The sequence below is a fragment of the Chlorocebus sabaeus genome, chromosome 9, assembly GCF_047675955.1.
Source record: "Chlorocebus sabaeus isolate Y175 chromosome 9, mChlSab1.0.hap1, whole genome shotgun sequence".
NCBI lineage: Eukaryota > Metazoa > Chordata > Mammalia > Primates > Cercopithecidae > Chlorocebus > Chlorocebus sabaeus.
This window is the reverse complement of record NC_132912.1, coordinates 7,803,786-7,816,205: the sequence shown is the minus strand read 5'-3', so window position 1 is coordinate 7,816,205 and position 12,420 is coordinate 7,803,786. Positions and strand designations below refer to the sequence as shown.

The following is a 12,420-nucleotide window of genomic DNA, read 5'->3' as shown; positions in this document are numbered from 1 at the left end:
TAACACGGTGAAAACCCGTCTCTACTAAAAATACAAAAAAATTAGCTGGGCATGGTGCCTGGTGCCTGTAGTCACAGCTACTTGGGAGGCTGAGGCAGGAGAATGGCATGAACCCGGGAGGCGGAGCTTGCAGTGAACCAAGATCGAGCCACTGCACTCCAGCCTGGGCTATAGAGTGAGACTCTGTCTCAAAAACAAAACAAAACAAAACAAAACAAAACAAAACAAAACTGATTTACCTGCAGGAAGGCTAGAGGCATTTCCTCTGCTTGGAGCTTCTTCTCTCCTTTCTCTACCTGGCTAAAGTTTACTACAGTTGGTGCTCTGTATCCTCTGGAGTTTGGTTCCAGGATTCCCCAAGGATACCAAAATCCAGCGATGCCCAAGCCACTGTTATAAAATAGTATGGTGCGGTCAACCCTCTGTATCCACAAGTCTCCATCCACAGTTGGCTGAATCTGAGAATGTGAAACCCATGGATATGAAGGCCAACTGTAATCTTCCTGGACTCCGCTTACATATCAGTCCTCTGTGGGGACTTCCTGGACCCTCAGACAGGATTACACACTCGGCACTCGGAACTCCCATAGTGTTTTTTGTGTACCCTCTCTGTATTTCTGTATTAGCACTTGCCCACTACAGATATTGTTGTCACAGGTTCCTTGTCTGTCTCCTGTACGGGACTGATGGTGTCTGCTTTTGTGTTGCTGCCGTCTCTGACAGAACTGGGTACAGAGCTTGCATTTGATGCATTTCTGTTGAATGAATAAATGCATGAATGAAAGGAAAAGAACTACAGGTGAGTTTGGGGATGTAGGAGAGGAGGAGATGAGGAAAGAAACGTGGCAGCATTTGGCCTGATAGTGAGTGTGCACTGCAAGCAGTGAGAAGGTGAAAATTCCTGTGAAGATTTTTTTCACTTTGAAGAGAAGCTACTTTTTGAGGGTGACTTGGCATTCCCAAGTCTTACTTAGATTATAAGGGGAAAAAATAAACAAAACCTAAGTATCGCAGCCCAGCATGGTGGCTCAAGCCTGTAATCCTAGCACTTTGGGAGGCCGATGAGGGAGGACCGCTTGAGGCCAGCCTAGAGAACAAAGCAAGGCCTTATCTCTACAAAAGCTAAAAAAATTAGGCATGGTGGTATACCCCAAGTCCCAGCTACTTGGGAGGCTGAGGCATTCCCGCTTGGGGCCAGGAGTTCGAGGTTGTAGTGAGCTGTGATCACACCACTGCATTTCAGCCTGGGCAAAAAAGTAAGACCTCATCTCAAAAATAAATAAATAAATAAATAAATGCCTTATCCCTACAAATAGGCAGAATAAATCATTAAGGCAAATTTCAAACTTTCCCTTCTGTATATATGTTAAGTTTTGTAACAAGATCATCAACATTTCTGTAGTTTCTCTCTTCGCTCTTTAGAAAAATCAGTGTTTATTTACAGAACATCCATCTACTTGCTAGACAAGTGATGTAAGCACAACCGGCATGCGATTACCCAAAACCCATTGGTTGAAGAAGGATCTTCAGGCAAATAGAAGCTGCAGTGCCTAATTATACCACCCGCCTCCGAGAGTTTGCCATTGGCTCAGGTGCTGTGCCTTTCCGGAGGCTGGTTTGCTGTTGTGGGAAGGAGACAGGAGAGGAAACCACCATTGAGAGGCAAGGGCAAGCCTTGCTCACTCACGCCTTACCTCACCAAGCCAGCCGTCTTGCCTTTTGCTCTGGCCTGTGCGTAGAGAGCTCGGCCCACAGTTTTCTCCTTAATAGAACTCCTAAATGTCGTGCCATCCACAGTCCTAGAAAACGACAGAAGGCAACCATTTGGTCAGAAAAATAATCTTTTTTTTTTTTTTTTTTTTTTTTCCTGAGATGGAATCTTGCTCTGTCACCCAGGCTGGAGTGCAATGGTGCAATCTTGGCTCACTGCAACCTCTGCCTCCGGGGTTCAAGCAATTCTCCTGCTTCAGTCTCCTGAAGAACTGGCTCCTGCCACCATGCCAGGCTAATTTTTTGTATTTTTAGTAGAGGTGGGGTTTCACCATGTTGGCAAGGCTGGTCTCGAACTTCTGACCTCGTGATCCACCTGCCTCGGCCTCCCAAAGTTCTGGGATTACAGGTGTGAGCCACCGCACCCGGCCCAGAATAGTAATCTTAGCAAAACAAAAAAGAGCAAGCAAGCAAAGAACCCAACAAGGCTGATTTAATGAATGAGGGCAATGATCATTTTGTGTCTATAAGAAATAAGAAGGAGGCATTTGAATAGTTTATAGACAGGACTTCCTTTATTGATTGGATAGTGTGGCTTGAGAGGGGTTTGGTAGGCTCCCACCCTAAAACTTTTCCCTCATGTACTGTTGTTTGTTTTTAGATTTTTCCTCATTTTTGAATTTCATCCTTTAGATGAAGAATGGTTCTCTTTATCCCCTTCGAATGACAAATGTGACTAGGAGAGGTGACTGATAAATTCCGAATTATCTCGTTACCTTTGGTTCATCAGGTCATTCTGTGAGTTAAGAATTTGGCATAGCTGTGGGGTATGCAATGGACCGAATGTTTATGTTCCCCGCAAATGTGTATGTTGAACCTTACTTCCTAGGACGATGACATTAGGAGGTGGGACCTTGGAGAGGTAATTAGGTCTCTCCTCATGAATAGCCTTTAGTGCTCTCACAAAAGAGACTTCAAGGAGTTCTCTCATCTCTTTCCATCCTGACTGAACCAGGAAATGGGCCCTCACCAGACATGAAATCTTTGGGCACCTTGATCTCAGACTTCCCAGCCTTCAGAACTATGAGAAATACATTTCTGTTGTTTATAAGCTACCGATTTTATGGTACTTAGTCATAGCAGCCTGAGCTGATGAAGATGGACTATTATGCTCCTCTGCAAGGGTGGAAAAGAATAGAGAAAAATGGGGGAAGGTGCTGGTGGGTCCACTGCCAAAGTGGTGCTTATCTGGAAACCACCTCCCTTGGGGACCTCTGTCTTCTATTTGCACCTCGTCTCTTTCCACCATACTTCTAGCTGGCTAGCAACTAATCCTTACCAAGTAATGGTTGGTCAGAGAGGTAGAATCCAGAATTTTGGAAGTAAACGGGAACTTCCAGTACTCAAACGGGCAGTGTCTTTTCCAAGGAGCAATTTAGAAATGTGTGAAGTTTGAGTTGTTGAGATGACTCGGAAGTGCTGCTGGCATTTGTGGGAGGACACCGAGAATGTTAGTCATCCTGCAATGTGAAGGACAGCTCCACTGAAGAATTTTCTTGCCCCAAATGCCAACAGCACGTGTGTTGAAGCACATTTCTGGGTTTGCCCCTTTAGATGAGAGATATCAGACCCCAGGAGATAGATGACTCTTGCTCAAGGTCACACTGCTGGTCAAGGCTATCATGCTTCTATCAAATCATAACTAAGTCTCAAAGGCCAAGGAGTCTTTAGGACAAAGGAAATCATCTCTCATAGAATATTCAGGATCTTGACAAAAAGGTAGAAGGGGTATTTTGGCTAGTACATAGGTCTACACAGCTCATTTTAAGTTGTGATAATTAAGCAGGTATCTTCTCTGGTCTTATACATTCAGCCTAGAGCAGAGGGAGATAAAAGGAAATGCATGTTTCACAATTCTGCCCTTTGTACTTCAAATCTTCTATGTAATGAGATGGTAAAGAAAGAACAGAATGAAAGATGGAATAGTATGCAGCCATGAAAAGGAATGAGGTCATGTCCTTTGCAGGGACATGGATCAAGCTGGAAGCCATCATCCTCAGCAAACTAACACAGGAACAGAAATTCAAACACTGTATGTTCTCACTCATAAGTGGGAGTTGAACAATGAGAACACATGGACACAGGGAGGGGAACATCACACACCGGCGCCTGTCGGGAGGTAGAGGGCAAGGGGAGGGAGAGCATTAGGACAAATAGCTAACACATGCGGGGCTTAAAGCCTAGATAACAGGATGATAGGTGCAGCAAACCACCATAGCACATGTATACCTATGTAACAAACCTACACATTCTGCACTTGTATCCCGGAACTTAAAGTAAAAACAAAACAAAACAAAACAAACAAACAAAAAACAGAAATAACAGATCTTTAGAGTAAGTTCTGATTATGTGGTTTAAAAATAGGAATTTACTAAAATAGTTTTCCATGTCATTTCTAGACATGGGGTCATATAATACCACTACAGAAAAGCTTTCCCTTCTCCCTTTGCTTTTTAGAAAAGGCACACAAAAAAAGCGACACATTTTAAAGCCAATTCAAAGGATACCAATCAAAGTGACACAATGCCTTTTTCTGCCTACTTGGTTTTGTTTGGAAAATAGAGTTCACATGACTGCCAAAGTGCATGGTAGTTGAACCCTTTACTGTTTATCCACAGTGATCACTGATTATCCTGGTGTATGAAAGACAAAAGTGGATGAGAAGTAACTCAACCTAATGTCTTCATAAAAAAAAATAGCCAGACTTTAGGCACGGTACTTTGCTGTGTTCTTGGCAACTTAAGAGGGACATTGACCACTTGGAACATACTCTGGGGTGGCCACCTTGATATTTGGACATAGAAATCATTCCACTTAGAGGAACAGAGAATATTTAACTTTGATACATGAAGGCTCCAAGTGGATAAGATAACTGGCATTAACTGTTTGGAAAGTATTGGAGTAGTTTAACGTTTTTTCATTATGAAAAATTTCAAACACACGGAAAATAGAGGGAATAATATGAGATGTCCATGAAACCATCACTGAGCTACACCATTATGAATACTCAGCCAATCTTAATTTGTCTATACTCTCATGCTTTCCACCTCAATTGTTAAGAAGCCAAGCTCAAGGCCGGGCGCAGTGGCTCACGCCTGTAATCCCAGCACTTTGGGAGGCTGAGGTGGGTGGATCACGAGGTCAAGAGATTGAGACCATCCTGGCTAACACGGTGAAACCCCGTCTCTACTAAAAATACAAAAAACTAGCTGGGCATGGTGGTGGGTGCCTGTAGTCCCAGCTACTCGGGAGGCTGAGGCAGGAGAATGGCGGGAACCCGGGAGACAGAACTTGCAGTGAGCTGAGATGGTGCCACTGTACTCCAGCCTGGGCCACAGAGCGAGACTCCATCTCAAAAAAAAAAAAAAAAGCCAAGCTCAGATGGCACATCATTTCATCTATGAACACTTCACTATGTATTTTGTAGAGCGCTTTTTAAAAATTCATGTGATTATCACTAGAGACCTTGGGTAGAAAGTGGAAAATAGTTAAAAGAAGTGTAAGAAAGGACTGTTAACAGAGCTGTCAACCATTGAGTTGATTGCCTTGGGAAACGTGAGTTTATCATTAAGGAAATCATCACACGCTTGTTAGTGGTGTTACAGAGGAGGTCAAGCACTGGATAAGTAATTGGATTTAATCTGTGGTTCTCAACCTGGTTTTTTTTTTTTTTTTTTTCCTACAGAGAAACATATAGCAGATGGCATTGACCTGCTGTGCATATGCTCTTACGTGGTTTGCTATAAGCCAGGGCAACCCAGTATATTTTTCTCCTCCCAAGAAGGTACATTAAAATACAAGTAAGTATGAGGTTGTTACCATAGAGATAGATGTAAGTTTGCTTTAGCTTATTAGAAACAAAAAGCAAATAATTCACAAATTCTAATGCTTTGAACAGGAGCAAATTATTGGGACACACCTCACAATGACCCTTGCCATCCAGCCGGTCCACGGTTCTGGAGGTCAGCGCCACTGGGAGAGTTGACCATGAAGGTCTACTCTAACTATGAGGGGTTTTGATTCTGTGAGTAGAGCCCCTGCAATTTCTGGCTCTACACAGAAGTTACTCACATGGAGAAGTTGGAAATGAAGGCTCCTTTGGGGATCTGAACATCAAACACGACATTCTGAGGCTGTGGGGAATTGTTCACCACTTTGCTCTGGATCATGGTGGTAGCCATCCGAGAAGTAATAGTAGACTGGACTTTATAGCTATAAAGAGTTACTTGATCAGCCTCTTCCTGAAATTGGCAAGAAAGCATAATGGTACTAATTGAAAAATCACACACAACTTCATCAAATGTAGAGCATTTGATGTTAACAGCGCTATATTTTCCTAGTTTTACTAGCAGAACAATTCCGAGGCCTTGATAAGGGCAGAACTCGGGTGTTGTTAAGCATTCTCCTAACTACTTGGAACACCCAACGAGCAGAAGTCTGCCTTCGTTTCAAGGTACTTTGAGCTAAAAGGCATTTTCAGCCCTGTGAGTCTATAAATAATGATTTTTCAAAAATTAGAACACACGTAGAAAACGGTTGTGGGAAGCCAGATTGGATTGAGGAAGTCCAGGAAATAACTCCAAATGCAGGACCATCAGCTGGGGAAAGGATACTGGATTGCGAGGTTGAAAGAGGACCCTGGTTGTATCTTCTGTTAGGGTCAGACAGGGGTGCTGTGGGGTGGATACGCACATGTGGCCTCCACCAACTCCTCTTACCGCTCTCTACCTTCTTTAATCTCCTCTATTACAATTTCATCTGCAGTCCTTTTCTCCTCCCTCAAGTCAAAACAAGTTAGGAGAACAGTGATGGGTGTAAGCAAGGGGCATTGATCTTGGACCGGGCATTCTGATATAAGTATTGGTCCAACACTCTGGACCTCCTTACCCAATCGCTACTGATTTAAAGCAGCTCCAGTATAAAGGATCTCATATGTAAGTGTTCTCAAAGGCAAGGTCCTAGAAACCCACATCTTTCAGGAGGTGACTGAGAGCTTCAAGCTCCTTCAGGTCTATGACAACTATGGGACCCATTAGATTTTGCCTTTTTCTCCAAAAGAATTTACTTGTCTCAATACCAGGTCTCATTCCCCAAACTTTGTAGTCCAACATTAAACCTTTTGACTAACCACGCAGCTCACCTCAAGCTAAAATAAAATCCAGGCGTATCTACGTGTCCTTCCTCCCTCTGAAGTGTGCACTTCTGGCAGTTTCTGCCAATTCAGGGCAGGAAGCACAACATAAACCACTTCCTCAGGTTGTTTTCTTGCCACAGGATGGTCTACTCCGAACATCTCAGGGAACTGGGCTATTTTGTATTTAAGAGTTCCTTCCCACGGGCACTCTTTTATTATCCAAAGCTGTCAGGTGTCATACTTTAAATCAAAATGGTGTCAGAAGTGATGGCTCACACCTGTAATCCCAGCATTTTGGGAGGCTGAGGCAGGCAGATCACCCGAGGTCAGGAGTTCGAGACCAGCCTGGCCAACATGGTGAAACCCCATCTCTACTAAAACCACAAAAATTAGCTGGGCATGGTGGTGCCTGCCTGTAATCCCAGCTACTCAGGAGGCTGAGGCAGGAGAATCTCTTGAACCTAGTGGGCAGAGGTTGCAGTGAGCTGAGATCACGCCATTGCACTCCAGCCTGGGCAACAAGAGTAAAACTCTGTCTCAAAAAAATAAAAATAAAAACGTAAAAATAAAAAAACGGTTAAGTTGGAATAAATCCATAAATTTATACAGTGGGATGGAACCTATGTTATATGGCAAAACTCAAGAAAATTAAAAGAAGGGCCCCTTCAGCTCTTGGTGACCTCTCTCCTGTCTGAAAAGACTAAACTCTTTAATGCTGAATTTTAGAAACACTTCCAAACAGTTAGGCAAGGCACTATTTCGAAAGTCAGGTAAATACTCCTTGACGAAGACCAAAGAGATACCCAGATTGATTTCCTGGGAATTATTAGCAGGAAAATCATTCAATCTGTAACAACATCAAAGTCAACTTACCATTATTTCTCCCGATTCTCCTGGAAGGCTTCTCTGTGAAAGGAAGTTAGACAATCATTCTTCAACTGTATGTCACTTATTACTTTGAGGGCCAAAACTGTTTTCTCAGTCAAAAAAGAAATTTTACTTTTCTTCAGTACTGAGCTGTTATTCATTCACTGAAGTTGAGACATAAATATTGAACATTCTTGGAAACTATTTTCCCATTGGTGAGTTTCTCAACACCTTTCTTTACCAATTTTGGTGGCGTGCATGTCATTCTTGGATATAATGCTAGAACAAGTAATTTTTAAATAAAAATATACAACCAAATGCATCCTGGGTGGTGTATATCCCCTTGATGCTATTTACTGTTTTTTACTCCGTCAAATGGAGACTTTGAGTCTCCCCTTCAGATCTCAGCTCCAACAGAATTCCTCCAGTGAACATCCCTAATGCCCCAAGACTAGGCCGGTTTCCTTTTACTAAGTGTTTTCGCAACAGCATATCCCTTCCTGTAGCGCACTCACCTTGTTTCATAATGATTCCTTCTATTTGAGGGATTATTTGACTCAAGTCTGTCTCTTCCTTTAAACTAAGCTACATAAAAGCAGGGATTTTCATGTATTTCCTCCACGGTGCAACCCTAGAGCCAAACACAGTGACTAGCACCTAGAAGATTCTATGCTTTTAACCACCATGCGAGGAGATTATCCATACACTTGACTGTCCTGCGGAAAGGAACAAAGGCGATTCCCCTGCCTTTGAAAGTGAATGGCTTAAGGGTGGTGGGTGAACATGTAATGTTTGGTGAGCTGTTAATAATAGATCCAAGAAGTCAGGTGTTGGATAGAAGCTCAGCTTGCTTGATTCAGGGTGAACTGAGGTTCTGTGCTATGTGACGTGGTAAAGTCAATGGTTGACCTCTTCTTGTAGACTTCTTGAATGCAATGCTCAATGACAAATTTTTCTCTCTTGTGGCTAAATAAATTGTGACATGAAGTGTTGCTTATTGGATTTTAATATTATTGGTCTACAAAAAAACCCTGGATTTTCAGAAAGTAGAAAATTCATACCCATACAAAATAAGACATTGATCAGCTTAGAGTTTGCTGCTTCCATAGATACCTCCTTTCTCAGCATGTGGGCTCCATGGGGAAGTAGCCAAGCCCTTCCTGGTGTTCCAGAAAACTCATCCCCTTAATTAGAGGGTTTTGTCTATACTGCCGCTGGTGGCCTCCAGGACTGCAACTCCCAGTGTGGCCAGTTCTCCTTTTTAGGTGCTCTCAGAATGACCAGAGGAAGGAGATTGTAAGGCTGCAAGGGGAAGTGTCTGTCATCGCTAAAAGAAGAAAAGTCTTCCTAACAGGAAATCCTTCCCCATAAGGCAGGAAGTAATTTCAGAATCTTAAGTATTGAAGAAAACACATAGCCATGTAATCTTTTTTTTTAAGTGGAGTGGGGACAGGGTATCCTTCTGTTGCCCAGGCTGCTGCAATCATAGCTCACTGCAGCCTTGAACTCCTGGGCTCAAGCGATCCTCCATCTCAGCTTCTCAAATAGCTGGGACTACAGGTGCATTCCAGCTAATATATATATATCAGCTGGGTGGCAGAGAGAGGGTCTCACTATGTTAACTGGGCTGGTCTGGAACTCCGAGCCTCAAGTGATCCTCCCTCCTTGGCCTCCGAAAGTGCTGTGATTATAAGCGGGAGCCACTGTGCCGAGTTACGTATTCTTTAAAGGGCTAACTTGAGCATTATGGCGTGAAGGCTGCTAAGCAGCTGTGTGAATTTCCCTTTTGATTTCACCTGGGTGATCTCTTCCACCAAGGTGTAAGAGCACTGGACCCTTCTGTGCTAAAAAAAACACTCTTAAGAAAATCTAGCAGAAGGCATCTTAACACTTATCTTACTTCTTCTGCCATAATCTCTTTCATTCCCCCACCCCTTTGGAAGTAAAGCTTACTATACCTGATATCTCTGGTTCTCTGCCACCAATTGAAATTTGCCTGGGGCCGGTTCCACAAGATCTTCATAGTCTACAAACTTAAAAAAAATTAGGATTTTAACTTTTTTTTTTTAAATTATACTTTAAGGTCTGAGGTACGTGTGTACAACGTGCAGGTTTGATACATAGGTATACATGTGTCACGGTGGTGTGCTGCACCCATCAACTCATCATTTAGCTTAGGTATTTCTCCTAACGCTATCCCTCCCCCAACCCCCAGCCCCCCGACAGGCCTCGGTGTGTGATGTTCCTCTCCCTGTGTCCATGTGTTCTCATTGTTCAGCTCCCACTTATAAGTGAGAACATGTGGTGTTTGGTTTTCTCTTCTTGTGTTACTTTGCTGAGAATGATGGTTTCCAAAAGATCTAGAGCCAAAGAGATAGCTGTTGGTATTCATTATTTTATATTCTTTCCTCTACCTCTGGGCAATCACAATTTTGTATAAAATGATTTCTTTAGTATATTTCTATTTGCTGGTTATGTCTCAGAGGTGTACAAATGGAAGGTAACAACACCTTCGCATTTGTTGGACACGGGAATTCATTTCTGAGTTTGCCCGCGGGTAGTAAGACAGGGATCAAAACAACCCAGTGATTAGGTGAGTGTCTGGGGAAGTAACTGGGTAGACCCTGGAGGCATTTGCAGTGTCTGACTGGACAGACATGAGCCATACATCTCCCCCAAGTTAAAAATGTAGGTATTTTCTAAAAGGAATGCCAGTTAGAAATGACTGAAAAAGCACAAACGCATTTGGATGTCTTGGCTTCCATTTGAGATTTCCAACACACTCTGGTGACTTTTAAGTGTTGGAAAATATGATAGTTTGAAAGCAGACAGAGTGATATTTTCCCTCTGTAAATATGCCGTCATATTCTCTGGCATTTTTGTAGGTAATCCACTCTGCAAGTATCATAAGCCTTCGCGTTTGCTGGGATGTTCCCATAACACGCTTTGCTTTTCTGCCATAAAAATAGCTCTTGTATGACTTTCAGAAACAGACTTTCAGTCCAAGACTTTCCTTACATTAGAGATGGCTAAGGGACAAAAGTGGAGACCTACGCTCCGTGGGAGTTATTCTTGTACTTTTCCACCCTTCTTGCTGTCTTCCCCTTTAATAGGAATACTTAAAGTGCCCTTATTACAAGTATCACTGTTCGCTTAGGTATGGAAAACAGTGTGCTTTGATAATGACTTTTCTTACACTCTTAGTAAAAGAGTGATAATATTTCTTCGTCATCATAACAGCTAATAATGATGAAGCACTTACTAATCCAGGCACTCTGCTAGAGTTTACACTGTGCCATTTAATTCTCAAAGCAAACCTTTGGGTTAGGTCTATTCTTACCCCCATTTTTTTAGATGAGGAGTGAGCAGCTGTGCTCCATAAATGCTACACTCTGATGCCTGCCCATCGAGCTTGACTTAATTCTTATGCAAAACCTGTGAATGCTGTAAAAGGTAAATACACATGCCAGTAATTGTAACAGTAAACACTTGCACTCAGATGAATTTTATCTTAAGTTTCCATTACACACAGAATAAGGCCATTGAATAGCAATTGCAATAGGCTATTTACTGAGCTGATGAGCAGGCCAACAGCAAGGAGTGATCTGGAAGTACTTACTTCAGAAAGTCCATTGATGGGGATTTCGAAGCCTGATACTTCAGAAAGAAAGAAGCAGATGAAAAGGCACGTGAGTCGTTTCATTTTGCTGGATAGTTTGGCCAAAGCTCCCCAGAGCAGATGGTCTGGGGAGGATATCACTTCTTCCTACTGAACCAAGTTCAAAGGAACAGCAGAGGAGTCCCATTCGCTTTAAGAAAGAAGAAAAAAGAAGAAAAAAACTCTCTAACTTTGCTCAAAATTGGGACAAATATTTGTTCTGGAGCTCAAACTTGAGCTGCGTGGGTGGATCGAACACCCAGAGGTTATTCAAACAGTAAAGTCAGAAGCAGTCGCTCACTGTGAGGACAAGTCAGGGGCAGATGGATGTGCTTGAATGTTCTTATGTGCTTTTTTTTTTTTTCTTTTTTTGGCTTTTGCTGATTTCTATTGATCTTAAAATCAGAGAGACCTAAAGATAATTATCATCCTTTCTGAAGGACCAAGTGCAGAACTATTCCCAGAAACAAAATCCTTTGATCTAAATTAAAGCAGAAAAAAATTGAGAGAAATTGGGAGATGACACACAGTGGTTGTTCTGAGCAAAGAATTCATTGTGCGCGTTTTCCCCACCTCTCTGATGACTGGTTACCTGTTACCTATAAAGAGCCAGGCAAGTGGCTGTGCAGGATACTAGGGCAGATCTTCAGTGAGGATGCTTCGTGAATGCCTTTGGTTAAGGTAACAGTGTCTGTCCTGCTGCCCCCATCAGCCAGGCTCAAGTCAGTGGCAAATCAATACTCCCCGGTTTCGGAATTGGAGTGCACTGGTGAGATCAAAGCTCATTGCAGCCTTAACTTCCCCCGGCTCAAGCAATCCTCCCCCCTCAGCCTCCAGAGTAGCTGGACTACAGGTGTGCACTACTGTGCCCGGCTATTCTTTGTAGAGATGGGATTTCATCACGTTGCTCACCCTGGTCTTGACCATCTGGGATCAAGCTATCTGCTCGCCTTGGCCTCCCAAAGTGCTGGGATTCCAGATGTGAGCCACC

General features: G+C 42.9%; 1 protein-coding gene across 1 annotated transcript in view; it reads right to left on the bottom strand.

Moving 5' to 3' along the window:
• Positions 1-11,599, bottom strand: part of ITIH2 (inter-alpha-trypsin inhibitor heavy chain 2) — a 45,471-nt gene extending 33,872 nt beyond the window's left edge. The window contains exons 1-5 of the mRNA XM_008002219.3: positions 11,391-11,599; positions 9,730-9,804; positions 7,778-7,810; positions 5,842-6,011; positions 1,695-1,799 (exon numbers count right to left, since the gene is read on the bottom strand). Of these exons, the coding sequence (XP_008000410.3) occupies positions 1,695-1,799; positions 5,842-6,011; positions 7,778-7,810; positions 9,730-9,804; positions 11,391-11,474 (467 nt within the window). The 5' untranslated portion in view covers positions 11,475-11,599. The remainder of the gene's footprint in view (positions 1-1,694; positions 1,800-5,841; positions 6,012-7,777; positions 7,811-9,729; positions 9,805-11,390) is intronic.
• Positions 11,600-12,420: the final 821 nt, after the last annotated feature.